Source organism: Neoarius graeffei, chromosome 13, assembly GCF_027579695.1.
Source record: "Neoarius graeffei isolate fNeoGra1 chromosome 13, fNeoGra1.pri, whole genome shotgun sequence".
NCBI lineage: Eukaryota > Metazoa > Chordata > Actinopteri > Siluriformes > Ariidae > Neoarius > Neoarius graeffei.
The window spans coordinates 25,561,077-25,581,600 of record NC_083581.1 but is presented as its reverse complement, the minus strand read 5'-3'; the positions used below and the strand labels follow the sequence as shown (position 1 = coordinate 25,581,600).

Here is a 20,524-nt window from a genome sequence, read left to right as displayed (position 1 = left end):
ACACACAAAAAATGGATCTAAAATGGGAAAGAGGTGTTGTGTGATTGACTGTATAAATAGATTTAACAAGAAATCGGAGCTCTCTCTCTTTTTACAGACTGCTGAAAGATAAAGAAAAGAGAAGCAAATGGAGGCAGTACAAATGTTCATAAAAGTTTATTAAGAAAAAGACAATTTGGTATTCATTTTTCATTTTTAATAAAAGGAATATTTTAGTTAATAGACAATTGTATTTTACTCCAACCTTTACAAATGTGGGTAAATAATTACTGTTGGTTATTAAGAAAATTGAAACAGAGTTTTTTTTTTATTTAACAAAAGGAATATTTAAGTTGATAAAGAATAGGAAAATAAATGTTGCATTTTTAGGTAATAAAGTTTTCTTCATTTAATTTTTTTCCAACATATTGTGAATTGTGGGGCGGCACGGTGGTGTAGTGGTTAACGCTGTTGCCTCACAGCAAGAAGGTCCGGGTTCAAGCCCCATGGCCGGCAAGGGCCTTTCTGTGTGGAGTTTGCATGTTCTCCCCGTGTCCGCGTGGGTTTCCTCCGGGTGCTCCGGTTTCCCCCACAGTCCAAAGACATGCAGGTTAGGTTAACTGGTGACTCTAAATTGACCGTAGGTGTGAATGTGAGTGTGAATGGTTGTCTGTGTCCATGTGTCAGCCCTGTGATGACCTGGCAACTTGTCCAGGGTGTACCCCGCCTTTCGCCCGTAGTCAGCTGGGATAGGCTCCAGCTTGCCTGCGACCTTGTAGGACAGGATAAAGCGGCTAGAGATAATGAGATGAGATGAGATATTATGAATTGTGTGAATCTTTACATGCCTAGCCTTATGTAGCATACACATCAATGTATATAATAATGTGTATATTATGTATGGAATAGGGTGTGCTGTTATGGGAAAATAATCAACGATGAAATGCTGTGATGTGGCTCAATGCAAAATAGTGTTTTCCTATAGCAGTACATCCCTCTGATTTCTCACATTACTCACATTTACAACTCAAATACCACAGCAATTTGTTTGCTTGTTTATTATTTTCCATCCATCTGTCTGCTCGTTAAGAACAAAGGGTTGAATGGGTTAAAAGGCTAGGATTTATATGGAAATATCATTGTAACCACCAGATGAACAGATTAGATTTTAGAAATGATTCAGTTAGGCTCAAGTCACAGCAAGGTCAAAAGTCTGAAATAGTTTTTCTTCAGCTTCTTCCTTTTTCCTGTTTGTCATATTGGTTAAAAGTTCATGCTCAGGATTTCAAGGGCCATTTCTCTTCGATAGCTTCTTTCCTGTCTGACGTATTTTTAAGGGTATTTCAGCCAAAAAAAACCAAAATCAATAACAAGAAGGATTAGACTCCTTGGCAGCAGAGGCATCCTCAACAACACCCTTGGCATCGAGTTCTACATATTTATTAATTAAAGATGAAACGCATTCAGTTTTTTTTTTAGTTATGTTTAATAATGTTGTAGAACATTTCCAAAAGAAGTTAGTTCTTGTTACCACTTATGTTATAGCAACTACAGACAGTCTTTAATTTTATTCAAACTCAGCTTATGTTATTCAGAAAAAAAAAAATGCATTCTGTTGACTTTTTCCCATGGCAGAAAACTTACTGATGCTGAGAATACGAGTTTAAGACTCTTCAATAGATTTATAATTTATCCTTAGGTTATTCTTAGATTTAACAGTTATTCCACAAAATCGAGTCGTACATGAGCTGATAGCCAATGAGGCATGTAGCACCAAGTCAGCTATAAGCCATATACGATGAGATTGAGTGGAATAACTGTTTTATTCTATCCATATTCACTGGATTTTGAGAAATGGGACATTTTTTATTTTTTGCAAATTTGATCAGTAAAAACTTTATGCAAAATGTCTGACAAAATCATTTACGCTTAGAATGTAAACAAACTGGTGAAATGACGTAGCAATTTGTGAAAAATGCTATAATAATAATAATAATAATAATAATAATAATTCTTGAAAAATAAAAACATACGTTCTTGCCATCAAATACTTTCATTCTGTGTTTTGTTGCTTTTTTTTTGAGGGGGGGAACAAGTAGAGGTTTTTATTTTGTCCTCAGTTGATTTCAGTAAAACACTCCGCCATTTTGTTTTTCTTCTTCTTTAGGGTTTTTTGGTGGTTGGCAAACCAACTTAAAAGGTGCATTGGGCTGGAGTGTTGAACAGGAGATATTGGAGAAAAAAAACCACACAAATTATATATTTATTTTAGCTATTTCTGTTTTGCCATTGTCAGGTACGCGAGGGAGGCGGATGTAAGTGCAGAAGTTCAGTTTAATAACAAGAATGCAGACATATACAAAGTGCATAAAACGCATACAAAGGCAAAACAGTCCAAATTGGCAGGCTAGATCAGAGACGTGAAAACAGGCAAAGGGTCAGTCGAGGCGCAAACAGTACATGAAAGGCTAAGCGAGAACAATAACGTGAAACAGGCACAAGAATCAAGAAACCAGGAAACCAAGAACAAGGGCAGAAAGGCTCGGTAATGTGTAATTAACGTAGTGTAATACTTCGCGATGCACATGCATGCATCAGGACAGTCCTTAAATAGGCAAACATGGTTCCTTAATTGGGCGGCACGGTGGTGTAGTGGTTAGTGCTGTCGCCTCACAGCAAGAAGGTCCAGGTTCGAGCCCCGTGGCCGGCGAGGGCCTTTCTGTGTGGAGTTTGCATGTTCTCCCCGTGTCCGCGTGGGTTTCCTCCGGGTGCTTCGGTTTCCCCCACAGTCCAAAGACATGCAGGTTAGGTTAACTGGTGACTCTAAATTGACCGTAGGTGTGAGTGTGATTGGTTGTCTGTGTCTATGTGTCAGCCCTGTGATGACCTGGCGACTTGTCCAGGGTGTACCCCACCTTTCGCCCGTAGTCAGCTGGGATAGGCTCCAGCTTGCCTGCGACCCTGTAGAACAGGCTAAAGCAGCTAGAGATAATGAGATGAGATGAGTTCCTTAATTGAGCTCAGGTGTGCCTTGTTCACAGCGCGCGTGCTGGAGTCCACTTGGCGTGCGTGCAGCCCGAGGCATGCCTTCAGGTGCATGCGCCACAGCGCGCAGGACTATACATTTCTGTTTTGACATATATGGCTGTCAGTCTTGCGTGCTGTGGCATGTGCACCTGAAGGTGCGCCTCGAGCTGCGCGTGGGCCGAGTGTACTCCAGCACGTGCTATTTCTCTTCTGCTATTTTGTTTTTCTCTATTCATGGTAGATGAGCTGATAGCCTAGCAGTAGAATAGCCAATCAGAACACACGACTGCTCATATCTAGTGAATGTGGATAAAATAATAACAATTATGTTTTTCTTTGTTAAATAATGACACAAAATTTTAGGTTTAAGAGTCTGTGAACAAGCTGTTACTATAGAAACGAGAATATATTAAAACAAGCACACTAATATAGAACCTATGTCTAAATATTTCACACATTGAACTACTCAATGCTTTTATATATAACGTCTTTCTTAGATCTGTCTTTGACTGAGCTGGTAGGGTATTGGTTGCCCAAGACTGCCTTGGTTAAATTTACTGCAATAAAATATAGATAAATCCAGATAAAACAATGTGTACATATGCATCTAATACCACTCCAAAGAGCAGACCACTATCAGACCTTATGCTTTGATCTACAATCACGTATCTTCCCTTTCCTCTGCTCGACCAAGCATCAATGAGAACAGCCCCAAACGATGTGCTTAGAACCACCAACGCAAAACGCATCACCAATTAAAGCCCATCAGCTCTGAGCAGCAGATCTAGAGCAGCTGAACCACTTTGCACCAGTGAAATTGCAGGAGGGCAATCCTCAGAAGGAAAATCAGCTTGTTAGCTGAGGAATTAATATGAATGTTAAAAAGGCTCACTAAATTAATGCAGTGTATCTCATTTTCACTAATTAATTAGAGGTAATGGATAGATATTGCGGGTCTGGTTTGAGGCTGGGGTCCCAATGTGCACTTTTTGTAATAAGAATTAGATTCTATTGACAGTTGTTTAAAAAAAAAAAAGGCTTCAGATAAAGGCCTTTCCCCCTTCAAATATCAACTGGATTCTGACTTTTTACATTTTCTGGATTATTTATTTAATTCCTCATGAGATTGTGGAACATATTGCTTTCCATATCGGTAAAACATTCGTCTTTATCTTGAAAGATGACTGAATGTTCATAAACTGCAGGGTGTGCTATGATGTTCAAAGACCCTCATTAACAGCAGTGTTCGTGAGAAATCAAGGCATTGTGGAAAATGACACCCTGTGCCCTCTGTCTGTTTGTCCCGCAGCTGATTAACCAGAAGATTGTCATGTGTCGTCAGCTGTGGGGCTGTGAATCGTTTGTGTCCGTGCTCGAGTACCTGCTGACCATTGGTAATTACCTCAACCAGCATGCAGGCAAAGAAAAGGCAAAGGGATTTCGTCTCTCATCCTTAACGAAGGTATGACCCAAGTATGACCTAAAGAGGTGCAAAGGCTAATAAGACTTCTCATTGGAATATAAGCCTGCTATTTCTGTCCAGCTCCCTCACCTCGTCCTTTTGTCTTGTCTTCTCTCTCTCTTCTTCTTCTTGCTCTTATCCTGTGTGATTTCTCTGTTGTTTTGTCCCCCTCTCTGGTGCTGTTCACCCACCTCTTTTTATGCAAATCAGACCAACACAACAACTTCAAAAAAAGAATAACTAGTACATTAAATTAACCAATCTACAGTGGCTTGCAATTTCACAAACTATTTAGTTTGCCCTGTCTGCCAGTGCACAAAGCCATATTCAATAGCCATGCTTTTGTTCATATAGTGTAATTAAATAATATTGGCTGCCTTGTTTCGTGGTATATCAAATATATTCCATTCAGCTAGTATGATATTGAACGAGTCGAAGACGAGTTCACTATCATGCTAAATGAATGAAATATATCTGATATATCATGAAACAAGCCAGCCAATATTATTATTATTATTATTATTATTGTTATTATTCATCTCATCTCATCTCATTATCTCTAGCCGCTTTATCCTTCTACAGGGTCGCAGGCAAGCTGGAGCCTATCCCAGCTGACTACGGGCGAAAGGCGGGGTACACCCTGGACAAGTCGCCAGGTCATCACAGGGCTGACACATAGACACAGACAACCATTCACACTCACATTCACACCTACGGTCAATTTAGAGTCACCAGTTAACCTAACCTGCATGTCTTTGGACTGTGGGGGAAACCGGAGCACCCGGAGGAAACCCACGCGGACACGGGGAGAACATGCAAACTCCACACAGAAAGGCCCTCGCCGGCCCCGGGGCTCGAACCCAGGACCTTCTTGCTGTGAGGCGACAGCGCTAACCACTACACCACCGTGCCGCCCCCTATTGTTATTATTATTATTTTTATTATTATTATACATACATACACATTCGATGGAACAATTATAGATTTTACAAAAAGTTAAGAACAGGGGGGTAGCTTACCAATATTGAACGCTGATTCTGATCGAATGTAATTCAGTGTTGTGTCAATCCAATGTACTGTACAAAGTCAAAGTTCTAACAATAAAAATGGTACAAGTCCAAAAAGCCTGAACAACCACCCAACTTATATACAAGCTATATCCAGATTGACGGTTCAAGTTCACAGTTACTTTTGGTAGTAGTTAACTGTTACATTGCAGTTGTTCAAAACAAAAGGGCTTTGTTGAGTGAAGTCCACGAGTGAAGTCCTCTTGTAAAAGTCTCCGTCACTTTTCCTCACCTCCAAGTAGAACTTTGACAATATTTCCGCTATTGCTCTCTTTTCCAGTTTTTCGATGTCCGTTGGTATGTTTTTCTCTTGTAAATATGCATGAAGAATATCCAGTGAAGTTTTTGTAGCCTTTCGGGTGTTCAGTTCGTCTGTCTCTTTAAATCTTCCGCTTTGAATGAAGCAAACCTTGCTGCCATTTTTGTTTACAAACTGTTAGTCACTCACGAATGCGGAAGTTTTACATCGCCGACGTGTGTCTTTTCCAGTTTTTCCATATATTTAATGCAAAAGATTAAATGCATGAAGAATATCCAGGGAGGTTTTGGTAGCCTTTCGGGTGTTCAGCGTGTCTTTCTCTTTAAACCTTTGGCTTTTAATGAAGCAAACCTCGTGGTCATGTTTGTGAACAAATTGTCAGTCACTCACTAGCATGGAAGTTTTACATCTCTGACGTGTCTCTTTTCCAGTTTTTTTGATTTCCATTGGTACGTTTTTCTCTTGTAAATATGCGTGAAGAATATATAATGAAGTTTTGGTAGCCTTTCGAGTGTTCAGCGCATCTTTAGTTTCAGTTTATTTATTTAGTGCTTAAACCTAGCACTGGATTTACCCCATCTTCTCTCTTTCCCAGCCGACAAAGAAATGACTGTCAAGACAACATGACATCACACGCGAAGATCCAATGATAAAATTTTTGTTGCACGTGTGCACAGTGTGCAGTATTATAACATTACTGCATGCTCATTCTCCATTGGGTAGAGTGGCGTAATACAGTACATGAAGGATGAGCAATATGATAACAATATTGCATGGCATCAGTAAACCCACTAGAAGGGAATAGAATACATGTTTTTATTCCATGGAAAAAGTGCCCCATATGTATAATAATATGCATAATTTGATACATTTTGAAAAAAATTCCCTTAATTCATACAATTTTGTTGACTTTTAAGGAAATGTGCTTCTGCAAAACATTTGGAAGGATAACGCCTTCTGTCTCACTCTCTTCACTTCCCCTCTCAATTTCCATTTCCCCTCTGTCCGTCCTCCCTGGCCCCAGTGTGCTCCGTGAGTCACTCGGCCCCAACTCTATCTCCAAAAGCACACGTTTCCTACCTTTTCTCTCGTCTCATCTCCCCCTGCAAACAAATCTTGCGAGCTCCCAATTTTTCAGTGCTCTCAGATCAGAGAGCTTATCCTTCCCTTTAGAGCTCCTGTTATTCCTTTCACTTGAAGGGATAGGATGGGATGAGAGAGCAAGCATTTTTTAGGCACTCGGCCTGACGTTCGTTAGCCTCATGGTCCCTGTGTTATGCATTTGTTTTGGGATTATTTCAGGCCTGGCTGAGTCGTTAGTGCCAAAGTGAGGTAATTTGTATCGATTGTTACCAGCCTGTGTGGTGCAGATCTGCTCCCTTGGCAGCAAGATTTAAAGGCACTTGTACCACATGCGAAAAGACTTCCTTCCTGTCTAATGAGACAGAGGAGTTCATTGCGTTTGCTCTGTCCATGGTTCAGAACTCCACCTCTGTTTCTGGAGGAACTGAAAGGTGGTGTCAGCTTTAGCCTCGGAACACACGGGAGCTGCTGTATTTCGATATTAAATTGACTTTTGCTGAATGTTTTATGCTGCCACGAGACTGCTGTTCCTTCGGGATTGACTGAATTTAAATTGGTAAACAACATAAACTAGAAACCATACAGGATTAGCCAAATCTCCACTGCCTTTCAATTAGGAGTCACTCTTGTAGAGACAGATGCCTATATTTATTACATGAATATGAGTGCTACAAATAAATCTACAGGGATGTATGCATGTTCTACATCTTTCTTGAGCAAATCTTCAGTGTTTTGAGTTAATTTGCAGAGTTGATTGTTTTCTGTAAAAGGATTTAAAGGTTCTGACTGCAAAGTTGAATTCTGGGCAAAATATTGTATTTCTATTGCTTTTGGCATTTTGAGATGTTTTGCTGCTACACACAACATCAAGTCAAGTCAAGTCAACTTTATTGTCAAATATGCTACATACAGCACAGATGAAATATCAGTCCTCTCTGACCCACGGTGCAAACAGGCAATGCAATAAATAAAAATAGAATAATTGAAAAAAACAAACAATACAAACAGTATAAACACTCTAGATAGGAACTAGACATAGACTAAACACTCAAACAATATAAACAGTATAAATAAACAGTATAAACACTAGATAAGAACAAGACATAGACTAAACACTCAGATAATATAAACAGTATAAACACTCTAGATATGAACTAGATGTAGACTAAACACTCATATATATATACACACACACATAAATTGGTTCAAATAACCAAACAGTCAAGGGCACTTGAGGTATAGCATGTATGTGCAATATATGTGCAAATATATATGTGCAAATGTTTTGCTGAAATAAAACGCGTCCTGCATTTTACAATTCTGGAGATTGCTGAAGCAAGTAAGCATCAATATCATATGACCAACCGTTGACCTACTTTAACCAAAAACAAGTTGGTATGGGCAAACATGGCAGACTCCACTCTCCTGCCAGCTAAAAGCCAGCTGCCAGCTGAAAAGAAAAGGAAAGCCTGCCTAGTGAGTATAACTGCAAGATAGAGCACAGTTACAGTAGATAGCATGTCATTTTTCTGGATCATTTTAGCTTGTGCTTAGCTATCTTAGCCTTCGAATGCATGAGCTCGACTCCACGGTAGTGAGTATGGATTTATACACCTAATGTTTTGGTCTTACAGAAAAAGAAACAATAACACAAAAGTAGTAACAGAGAAAAGATACATTTGTCTTTTGTTTCACGGATCTATTCACGAATGTCAACCACAAATTACATCCTTGTGACTCAAAACTCTCAAAGGTCGATGCAGAGCCATGATGTTTTCTGCGCATCACCATCTTGGTGTGACGCGGTTCCATAGTTATGCTAATTAGTTTGAGCTCCTCACGTTCGCCTGTTTCCGTAGGGCCTACTGTTTGCCTCAAGAGATAGGAAAATGGCCCCAAAATGGACAAAAGCGACCCTCAGCACAACAAAATGATCACATCTCGTCCTCATGATATTGTTCTTGCAAGACATAGGAAAACGCCATGCACAGTAAAAAAAATGTAAAATTTCAGATGACTTTGCAATCAGTACCTTTTACAGGGGTGCTTGAAAGTTTGTGAACCCTTTAGAATTTTCTATATTTCTGCATAAATATGACCTAAAACATCATCAGATTTTCACACAAGTCCTAAAAGTAGATTAAGAGAACCCAGTGAAACAAATGAGACAAAAATATTATACTTTTTTTGGAAAGAAAAAAAACAGAGCTTGTTTTATTTTTTCTGTTTGTGTAGTTTGATGTTTGTTTTTGTTTGAGTGTTTTTGTCCGCCAGTTGTGTTGTAGCTCCGGACCCAGTTTTGGGCGTCGGTTCCCTCCAGGCCTTGGTTCACCATGGGTGATGCCTGTGCTCCTAGCTGTGGACTGCAGTGAGCTCGTTGCTCATTTTAACATTGTGGTTGTCCAGCGCTCTGTGCTTTAGTGCTTGGTGTGGTGTTCTGAGCGATGTTGCTTAGTGGCGTCGTGGTGGCTGTGCAGGTGGTTTGGGATGTACTGGCGCTCTGCGTGGTGGTGCTTCTGTGCTCGCTTTGTGGACCCATGGTGTGGTGTTCTGAGTGATGTTGCTGGCGGTGTCGCGGTGGCTGTGCTGGCGGTGTGGGACTTGTTTTCGTGTGCCTTTTGGTGGGACTGTGGCTGCTATACCATTGGAATGACATCCTGGCCTCTATTTGGTGGACTTTTTATTTATTTATTTATTTATTTATTTATTTATTTATTTCCCATAATTGTAAAGCAACCTTGGGTTTTGAGAAAGGCGCTATATACATTGAACTTTATTATTATTATTATTATTATTTGGTAGGGCTGTAACGATACACCCAACTCACGATTCGATTCGTATCACGATTTTTGACCCACGATTCGATACACCCACGATTTTTTTTAAATATGTTTTTTTAAAGTAGTAAATTTGACTTATTAACATTTACTTAATTACATTAACTATTTAATAACAAATAATTCAGACCACTGCAGAGAATGAGTAATATGTATGCAAAAATGAACAAATGTATATCCAAAGATTGTTTTATTTCTCAAAATAATACTGTTGAGCTGGAAGCTCTGTTTTTTTCGGTTCTGAAAAAGTCATTTTTCCAAATCGTGTAAATCCGTTAAGATTTTTTTGGGGGGGGGGGGGGGGTATAGGGGTGGCTCTCTCACTGTCTCACTCTCATAGGGCCAATGATTTTCTGTGATCGCGGAAAACAGATGGAAATTACGGAATTTTTATAGTGAAACATTGCTCGCGTGTTAAAGTGTAACTGCTGCAGAAGGCTTCTGCATAACTGCCGCTAACACCCAAGCAGACATGCCTTTCCGGTCAAGGCAGCTTTGTCGGTGATTGTGATTGGCTTGTGGCACACCTAGCCAGCCAATGAGCTGCTTGTTTACAGATTCACTCCCCGCGTCGCAACCAGAATGGCGACCGCTTAAAAGAAACGAATGCCCTGGTGGCCAGTGTTGCCAGATTGGGTGGTTTTAATTGCATTTTGGCGGGTTTTGAACATATTTTGGGCTGGAAAACGTCAGCAGTATCTGGCAACACTGCTGGTGGCCAAGGACGCCATATGGTTGCCAGTGGCGAGTGTGGACGTTGCGTGATTCGCAGAAGATTGTCGCAGGTCAGCGAAAAAACTACTTACTAATAGATATAAAAAATAAAAGTAATTTAAGTAAGTTTAAAATGTAATTTAAATAAAAAGTAAAGTATTCATGAATTGAAGTTTGGAAGCACCTCTGTTTTTGGGCTGAGGAGAAGTTTGAAAGGGTGTACTGCAATTCTGCCTTCTTGTATCTCGACACAGATCGTGGCTCTGCGTATCGCGATTTCGATTTTGATATGCATATTGTTACAGCCCTATTATTTGGTAATTTATTTATTGAGGAAAATGATCCAGTATTACATATCTGTGAGTGGCAAAAGTATGTGAACCTCCAGGATTAGCAGTTAATTTGAAGGTGAAATTAGAGTCAGGTATTTTCAAACAGTGGTATGATAATCAGGTGTGAGTGGGCACTCTGTTTTATTTAAAGAACAGGGATCTATCAAAGTCTGATCTTCACAACACGTTTGTGGAAGTGTATCATGGCACCAACAAAGGACATTTCTGAGGACCTCAGAAAAAGCATTGTTGATGCTCATCAGGCTGGAAAAGGTTACAAAACCATCTCTAAAGAGTTTGGACTCCACCAATCCACAGTCAGACAGATTGTGTACAAATGGAGGAAATTCAAGACCATTGTTACCTTCCCCAGGAGTGGTCGACCAACAAAGATAACTCCAAGAGCAAGGTGTGTAATAGTCAGCGAGGTCACAAAGACCCCAGGGTAACTTCTAAGCAACTGAAGGCCTCTCTCACATTGGCTAATGTTAATGTTCATGAGTCCACCATTAGGAGGAGAACACTGAACAACAATGGTGTGCATGGCAGGGTTGCAAGGAGAAAGCCATTGCTCTCCAAAAAGAACATTGCTGTTCGTCTGCAGTTTGCTAAAGATCGCGTGGACAAGCCAGAAGGCTATTGGAAAAATGTTTTGTGGATGGATGAGACCAAAATAGAACTCTTTGGTTTAAATGAGAAGCGTTATGTTTGGAGAAAGGAAATCACTGCATTCCAGCATAAGAACCTTATCCCATCTGTGAAACATGGTGGTGGTAGTATCATGGTTTGGGCCTGTTTTGCTGCATCTGGGCCAGGACGGCTTGCCTTCATTGATGGCACAATGAATTCTGAATTATACCAGCAAATTCTAAAGGAAAATGTCAGGACATCTGTCCATGAACTGAATGTCAAGAGAAGGTGGGCCATGCAGCAAGACAACGACCCTAAGCACACAAGTCATTCTACCAAAGAATGGTTAAAAAAGAATAAAGTTAATGTTTTGGAATGGCCAAGTCAAAGTCCTGACCTTAATCCAATGGAAGGACCTGAAGCCAGCAGTTCATGTGAGGAAACCTACTAACATCCCAGAGTTGAAGCTGTTCTGTATGGAGGAATGGGCTAAAATTCCTCCAAGCCGGTGTGCAGGACTGATCAACAGTTACCGGAAACGTTTGGCTGCAGTTATTACTGCACAAGGGGGTCACACCAGATACTGAAAGCAAAGGTTCACATACTTTTGCCACTCACAGATATGTAATATTGGATCATTTTCCTCAATAAATAAATGACCAAGTATAATATTTTTGTCTCATTTGTTTAACTGGGTTCTCTTTATCTACTTTTAGGACGTGTGAAAATCTGATTATGTTTTAGGCCATATTTATGTAGAAATATAGAAAATTCTAAAGGGTTCACAAACTTTCAAGCACCACTGAAAATAAAAGAACAATAATTCTTTAAGACATTCAGTGATTTGAAATTTTCTTTCATTTAAAGACACGTTAGTGCAGCAGGTAGTGGTGCCACCTCACAGCCCCAGGTTCGATCCTGCGCTCTGGTTAATGTCTGTTTGGGGTTTCTCTCCGGCTCTCTGGTTTCCTTACACATCCCAAAAACATACCATTAGGTTGATTGGCAACTCAAATAGTCTGTGAGTTGGGAGTGGAAAAAGAAAAAAAAAATGGAGCGGCACGGTGGTGTAGTGGTTAGTGCTGTCGCCTCACAGCAAGAAGGTCCGGGTTCAAGCCCCATGGCTGGCGAGGGCCTTTCTGTGTGGAGTTTGCATGTTCTCCCCGTGTCCGTGTGGGTTTCCTCCAGGTGCTCCGGTTTCCCCCACAGTCCAAAGACATGCAGGTTAGGTTAACTGGTGGCTCTAAATTGATCGTTGGTGTGAATGTGAGTGTGAATGGTTGTCTGTGTCTATGTGTCAGCCCTGTGATGATCTGGCGACTTGTCCAGGGTGTACCCCACCTTTTGCCCGTAGTCAGCTGGGATAGGCTCCAGCTTGCCTGCGACCCTGTTGAACAGGATAAAGCGGTTACAGATAATGAGATGAGATGATATATATAAATAATTTTTTTTTTGTGTGTGTAAAAGGCTCACTCACAACCTGCTGTATGTGCTACTATGGGCGGTCTATGGTAAACAATTTGGCAAAACCGTGCTTGGGACTTGTGCGACACTTGCATGTGTTCAGCGCCGTAGAAGGTTGCAGAATGGCCGTGGACACTTTTGGTCCTGCATATGCAAATTCTATGGGTCTTGCAAAAAATCAAGAATGCATACATTATGTACGGGACCCATGCTCCTTTTGTATGCTTGAACCAAGTCAGCAGCACGGCTAGTAGGGGCTTTTTGCGATGACAGTAAGACGCACGAGTGACGCACGGTCGTTGTATGAGTCACGTACCTCAGAAGTACTACACAAGTATCCACACTTGCTATTTGTGCGGCCCCCAAGACAGAAGTACACCTCACTTTCTACCCCCATGTGTAGGGGCACACAACCTGCACGCAACACGAGGGGCAAGACTCTGGGTGTATATATATTGGGGGAGGAACCAAGAAACCGATCATGTAGCATGTAGCATTGTAGAAGGGAAGAAGACCATCTCATTTGCTGCTTTTATTTGAGAATATGTTAATTTACCATGCAAACGCCAAATAATAAAACATGAGTATAAGGGAATAACGCATTTTATTACATTGTAAAAAATCCCAACTAAATAGCCCAACAGTTTGAGCACTGAAACACACTTTGACCCTGACTCCGAGCTACTGTCCTGCTCCTGCTGAGTGGTGGGACGGGGTGTCGGGATGTCCTTGTCCTTATCACTGAGCATGGCACAATGGCCTGACAGCAATGATGGGATTGCAATGTCCTCACTTCTGGGCATTGTTAGCTGAAACATACATGAAAATCAGTATACAGTGCCTTGCAAAAGTATTCATACCCCTTGAACTTTTTCACATTTTTCCACCTTACAACCACGAACTTAAAAGTTTTTTATTGAGATTTTATGTGATAGACCAACACAGAGTAGCACATAATTGTGAAGTGAAATGAAAATGATAAATGGTCTTCAAAATTTTAAACAAATAAAAATCTGAAAAATGTGGTGTGCATTAGTATTCAGCCCCCTGTACTCTGATACCTCTAAATACAATCCAGTGCAATCAATTGCCTTCAGAAGTCATCTAATTAGTTACCGTAATAGAGTCCTACTGTGTGTAATTTACTCTCAGCATAAATACACTTGTTCTGTGAAAGCCTCAGTGGTTTGCTAGAGAACACTGAAGAACAAACAGCATCATGAAGACCAAAGAACTCACCAGACAGGTCAGGGATAAAGTTCTGGAGAAGTTTAAAGCAGGGTGAGGTTATAAAAAAATATCCCAAGCTCTGAACATCTCAAGAAGCACTGTTCAATCCGTCTTGTCTCGTCTTCTTCCACTTATCCGGGGCTGGGTCATAGAGGCAGCAGTCTGAGCATGGAAGCCCAAACTTCCCTTTCTCCAGACACCTCGGCCAGCTCCTCAGGAAGAACACCGAGGCGTTCCCAGGCCAGCCGAGAGACATAGTCCCTCCAGCGTGTCCTGGGTCTTCCCCGGGGCCTCCTCCCAGGGGGACATGCCTGGAACACCTCCCCAGGGAGGTGTCCAGGAGGCATCCGAAAGAGATGCCCGAGCCACCTCAGCTGATTCCTCTCGATGTGGAGGAGCAGCGGCTCTACTCCGAGCTCCTCCCGAGTGACTGTGCTTCTCACCCTATCTCTAAGGGAGCGCCCAGCCACCCTGCGAAGGAAACTCATTTCGGCCGCTTGTATCCGCGATCTTGTTCTTTCGGTCATTACCCAAAGCTCATGACCATAGGTGAGAGTCGGAACGTAGATCGACTAGTAAATCGAGAGCTTCACCTTTTGGCTCAGCTCCTTCTTCACCACAACGGACCGGTAAAGTGACCGCATCACTGCAGAGGCCACACTGATCCGCCTGTCAATCTCACGCTCTATCCTTCCCTCACTCATGAACAAGATCCCAAGATACTTAAACTCCTCCACTTGAGGCAGGACTTCTCCACCAACCTGGAGAGGGCAAGCCACCCTTTTCTGGTTGAGAACCATGGCCTCTGACTTGGAGGTGCTGATTCTCATCCCAGCCGCTTCACACTCGACTGCAAACCACCCCAGTGCATGCTGAAGGTCCTGGTTTGAAGAAGCCAACAGGACAACATCATCTGCAAAAAGCAGAGATGAAATCCTGTGGTTCCCAAACAGGATTCCTTCCGACCCCTGGCTGCGCCTAGAAATTCTGTCCATAAAGTTTATGAACAGAACCGGTGACAAAGGGCAGCCCTGCTGGAGTCCAACATGCACTGGGAACAGGTCTGACTTACTGCCAGCAATGCGAACCAGACTCCTGCTCCGTTCATACAGGGACCGGACAGCCCTTAGCAAAGAGCCCCATACTCCCGAAGCACCCCCCACAGAATACCATGAGGGACACGGTTGAATGCCTTCTCCAAATCCACAAAGCACATGTGGACTGGTTGGGCAAACTCCCATGAACCCTCGAGCACCCTATGAAGGGTATAGAGCTGGTCCAGTGTTCCGCGACCAGGACGAAAACTGCATTGTTCCTCCTGGATCCGAGGTTCGACTACTGGCCGAATTCTCCTCTCCAGTACCCTGGAGTAAACCTTCCCTGGGAGGCTGAGAAGTGTGATTCCCCTATAATTGGAGCACACTCTCCGGTCCCCTTTCTTAAAAAGAGGGACCACCACCCCAGTCTGCCACTCCAGAGGCACTGTCCCCGACCACTACACGATGTTGCAGAGGCATGTCAGCCAAGACAGCCCCACAACATCCAGAGACTTGAGATACCCGGGGTGGATCTCATCCACCCCCGGTGCCTTGCCACTGAGGAGCTTGCTAACCACCTCAATGACTTTGGCTTGGGTAATGGACGAGTCCATCTCTGAGTCATCAGCCTCCGCTTCCTCAATGGAAGACGTGACAATGGGATTGAGGAGATCCTCGAAGTATTCCTTCCACTGTTCAATCCATCATTCAAAAATGGAAAAAGTATGGCACAATTGCAAACCTACCAAGACATGGCTGTCCACCTAAACTGACAGAGCAAGCAAAGAGAGCACTGGTCAGAGAAACAGCCAAGAGGCCCATGATCACTCTGGAGGAGCTGCAGAAATCCACAGCTCAGGTGGGAGAATCTGTGTACAGGACAACTATTATTAGGTTAGATTAGATAACTTTATTTGTACCCAAAGGTAGATTTGGTGTGCAGCCAAGTGATCTCCACTCATACAAAACATTTAAAACAAAGGACACACTTAATATACAAACATCTGAAATATTACAGAAATGTTTAAAAACAGTAAACATTAGACAGTACCAAAGTAACACATCCTAGAGTGACATAGTGTCACATTGTGTAAAAAAACAAAAACAGTGATATACCAGCCATGATAGATTGATGAATATGTAATAAAATGAGACTGATAAGATCCTTAGCTATATAAACAAATTAAAAATTAATTATAAAACAAATAAAATAAATTGTGCTATTACAGCCTATGTTTAGAAGTTATATTATTAATCTCTCTAATAGCAGAGGGAACAAAACTTCCTCTGAAACGCTTTGTCTTGCAGACAGGTAGGTTGTATCTGTAGCCAGATGGAAGGAGCTGAAATTCCTTATACAGTGGGTGAGAGCTATCTTCCAAGATGGAACCAGCTATCCTCTGCAACTGTCTGGTGTACAGGGTCTCAGGACTAAGTTGTGGCTCTCCCATCAGCCTGCCAGACCACTTAGCTATTTGAAAAAGGGAATTCTTGTTTTTAAAAGACAGGTTGTTGAACCAGCATGCCAAACAGAAAGATAAGATTCAATAAAAGCATGGTAAAAGAGGGTAAGCAAGGTTTGATCAATGTGAAAGTAAGACAGTTTCCTCAGACAATGCAGACGCTGGTTGGCCTTTTTAAAAACAGCTTCACAGTTTACCTCAAATGTGAGCTTGTTATCAAGAATGGTGCCAAGGTATTTGTACTTGTCTACACTCTCCACTTTCTGACCATTAATTTCTGTGGGCATCTGGATCTGGTTGTGCTTTCTAAAATCAATAACCATGTCTTTGGTCTTCGAAATATTTATCTGCAGGAATGATTTGTTACACCACTCTATAAATTCTTCCACTATTGGGCCATGACCTGCCTCCCCTCCTTGCAGTAAGCTCACAATCACTGTATCATCTGCATATTTTAAAATAGATCTGTTCACTGTATTGCTGCGACACATATTTGTATATAAAATAAAAAGGAGAGGGGACAGTACACATCCTTGTGGTGACCCGGTGGAGCTGCAGGTCTGGTCAGACAGGGTGCCATTGATCCTTACTCTCTGTGTTCGATTTATTAAAAAGTTTAAAATCCACCCCAAAAGGTTGTTACTCAAGTTGAACTGCTCCTCAAGCCTTTCTATTAAAACATGCGGTTGGATTGAGTTAAAGCAGACATAAAATCAATAAATAAGAGCTGAGCATGGGTGTCTTTCCCTTCTAGATGTTTAAAAATCAAATTTAAAAGGGTGGCTGTGGCGTCCTCAACTCCCCTTCGTGGTCTATAGGCAAACTGCAAAGCATCCATATTCGGCTGTGTTTTCATCATGACTTCAGATTTTACTAGTTTTTCAAAGGTTTTCATCACTATGGATGTCAGAGCAATAGGTCTGAAGTCATTCAGCACTTTAGGGCAGTTGGATTTGGGGACTGGGACTACCACAGCGTCCTTCCAGCATTTTGGCACATGCTGTGTTTCTAGGGACTTATTGAATATATGATGGAACATTGTATAAGTCGTACACTCCACAAATCTGGCCTTTTTGGAAGAGTGGCAAGAAGAAAGCCATTGTTGAAAGACAGGCATAAGAAGCCATGTAGGGGACACAGCAAACATGTGGAAGAAGGTGCTTTGGTCAGATGAGACCAAAGTTGAACTTTTTGGCCTAAACGCAAAGCGCTATGTGTGGCAGAAAACTAACACTGCTCATCACCCTGCACACACCATCCCCACTGTGAAACATGGTGGTGGCAGCATCATGCTATGGGGATGCTTTTCTTCGGCAGGGACAGGGAAGCTGGTCAGAGGTGATGGGAAGATGGATGGAGCTAAATACAGGGCAATCCTGGAAGAAAACCTGTTGGAGGCTGCAAAAGACTTGAGACTGGGAAGGAGATTCACCTTCCAGCAAGACAATGACCCTAAACATACAGCCAGAGCTACAATGGAATGGTTTAGCTCAAAGAATATTCATGTGTTAGAATGGCCCAGTCAAAGTCCAGACCTAAATCCCATTGAGTATCTGTGGCAAGACTTGAAATTTGCTGTTCACAGACGCTCTCCATCCAATCTGGCTGAGCTTGAGCTATTTTGCAAAGAAGAATGGGCAAAAATTTCAGTGTCTAGATGTGCAAAGCTGGTAGAGACATACCACAAAAGACTTGCAGCTGTAATTGCAGCAAAAGGTGGCTCTACAAAGTATTGACGCAGGGGGGCTAAATACTAATGCACATCACATTTTTCAGATTTTTATTTGTTTAAAATTTTGAAGACCATTTATCATTTTCGTTTCACTTCACAATTATGTGCTACTCTGTGTTGGTCTATCACATAAAATGTCAATAAAAAACTTTTAAGTTCATGGTTGTAAGGTGGAAAAACGTGAAAAAGTTCAAGAGGTATGAATACTTTTGCAAGGCACTGTATATAATATTAATTACATAAGCACATAGATAGTCCTGTGATGACCTGGCGACTTGTCCAGGGTGTACCCCGCCTTTCGCCCGTATTCAGCTGGGATAGGCTCCAGCTTGCCTTCGACCCTGTAGAACAGGATAAAGCGACTAGAGATAATGAGATGAGATGAGAAGCATATAGATATCGAAATGAATGTTTAAAGCATGTGCATTATAGTGCATGAGGTTTAATTAGTATTTGCCTGTGAAAATACCTCTGGCGGGGTGCTGTGCCTTCTGCCAGCTTGAAGGCATGCTTCTCCCTGTCTGTGCAGGGCTCGCCGGTGCTGCTACCATCATCATAAAATTCTTCGTCCACCTCCCCCTCTGCTTTTTCAGACTGGGTTACTTCACTTTTGCTCGCTTCTTCTTGGGTCCCATTTTCTAAACTTTAAACTGAAAATTTAAAAATTTTTCCCACAAAATATCCAATGTTCTTCACTCAAAAGACAGATACAGAATGCTGCAGACACGCTGGTTTTATACCCACTCCTGGCTTGCGTCACACGCAAGTTATGAGTGATTGTCATGTGCTAATCACGTGCATCACACATGCTTCACAAGTGCGGCCCATACTCCTAGCGCAGGAAACTGGTAAAATACAAGTCATATGCACTCCACACTCACTGAACACGCACTGATCACGTGCGTCAGACATACGCTTTCCACAGGCTAACAGCGCCATTTTTCTCATGTCTCGAGGAAGTCACGTGTGCAACCTGTACTTGACAAGTACTTTGCCCGTACTCCTCCCCCAAACTTTCTCCTGGGTTCACCACAACCCTGTGGCATGGCTGTGTCACGGTGCAGGCACTTATGGATTTATGTGCAGAAGAGTAACGAGGAGCAAACAGTGACGGAGAAAAAACATGAGAAGAGAATCAGAGTTGTAGAACAAGCGAGGGTCGGACGATCGGCAAACAACATTAAGGGGGAAAGACAAAGAGCATAAACGGGAAAGAGAGAAGCAAGAGTCAGAATAATAAGTCAGTCAGAAACAATAATGCTTGGTATGAACTGATGAGAGCAGAATCATACTCCGCATTGGAATAGTGTGAGAGAGAGGTTTATAAAGGCAAAATCATAATTAGGAAGATGAGTGACAGCAGAGTTCAACAGTCTGGAGACAGAGGGTGCTGTGAGCTTTGGGGAGTGTCATCCATGGTGTCCTTGTTTGTAGTTAGGACAGTTTCAGCAGGTTTACTGACAGCTTTCAGAGCGGGATCATTCCATCCACTAGCAGCTGCTAGCATTCTGAATTCCAGAGCATATTTGGCCACTCTTCTGGAGCCCTGTGACATGGTGAGTAAACTTTCACCTACTTCAATCCCCTCAGGTTTGTGGTCAAAAACCCTTTTAAACAGAGTGAGAAATTGCTCATAAGACTTGGTCGGCTGGCTGCCCTTACTCCAAACTACACTGGCCCATTGGAGTGCTTTGCCTGTGAGAAAGGAAAGAAATTTAGCAATCTTGTGCTCGTCAGACATGCTAGGCATAGCAGCGAAGCACATGGAGCACTGGAGAAGGAAGCCTTTACAGGCGAGAGGGTCTCCGGCAAATTTCTCCGGAGCCGAAAGTTGTAGCGCTGGGCTTGGAGATGACTCAGAACGCATTACTGGGCCTGCAACATCACAGTTGCTAGTTGGGCCATTCTTGTGTTGAGGTCAGCTAGCATCTGCTGATGCTCTCCTAATAGACGTCCTTGGGCGTTGAGAGCAGTTTGCTTCACCTCTCCCACTACATCCATGGAGGCGAAGTATCCTGTCACAGTGCAGACACTTACGGATGTATGCGCAAGAAGAGTAACGAGGTGCAAACAGTGACGGAGCCAAAACGTGAGATGAGGATCAGTCGTAGAACAAGCGAGGGTCGGGCGATCGGCAAACAACGTTAAGGGGGAAAGACAAAGAGCATAAATGGGAAAGAGAGAAGCAAGAGTCAGAATAACGAGAGT

At 42.2% G+C, this 20,524-nt stretch overlaps 1 protein-coding gene across 3 annotated transcripts in view; it reads left to right on the top strand.

The window, feature by feature from the left end:
• The window catches only part of LOC132896514 (uncharacterized), a 165,323-nt gene that overhangs the window by 116,799 nt on the left and 28,000 nt on the right, over nt 1-20,524 (top strand). For all 3 annotated transcript variants that reach the window (XM_060937402.1, XM_060937401.1, XM_060937400.1), the window contains exon 12: nt 4,316-4,468. In XM_060937402.1, the coding sequence (XP_060793385.1) occupies nt 4,316-4,468 (153 nt within the window). The remainder of the gene's footprint in view (nt 1-4,315; nt 4,469-20,524) is intronic.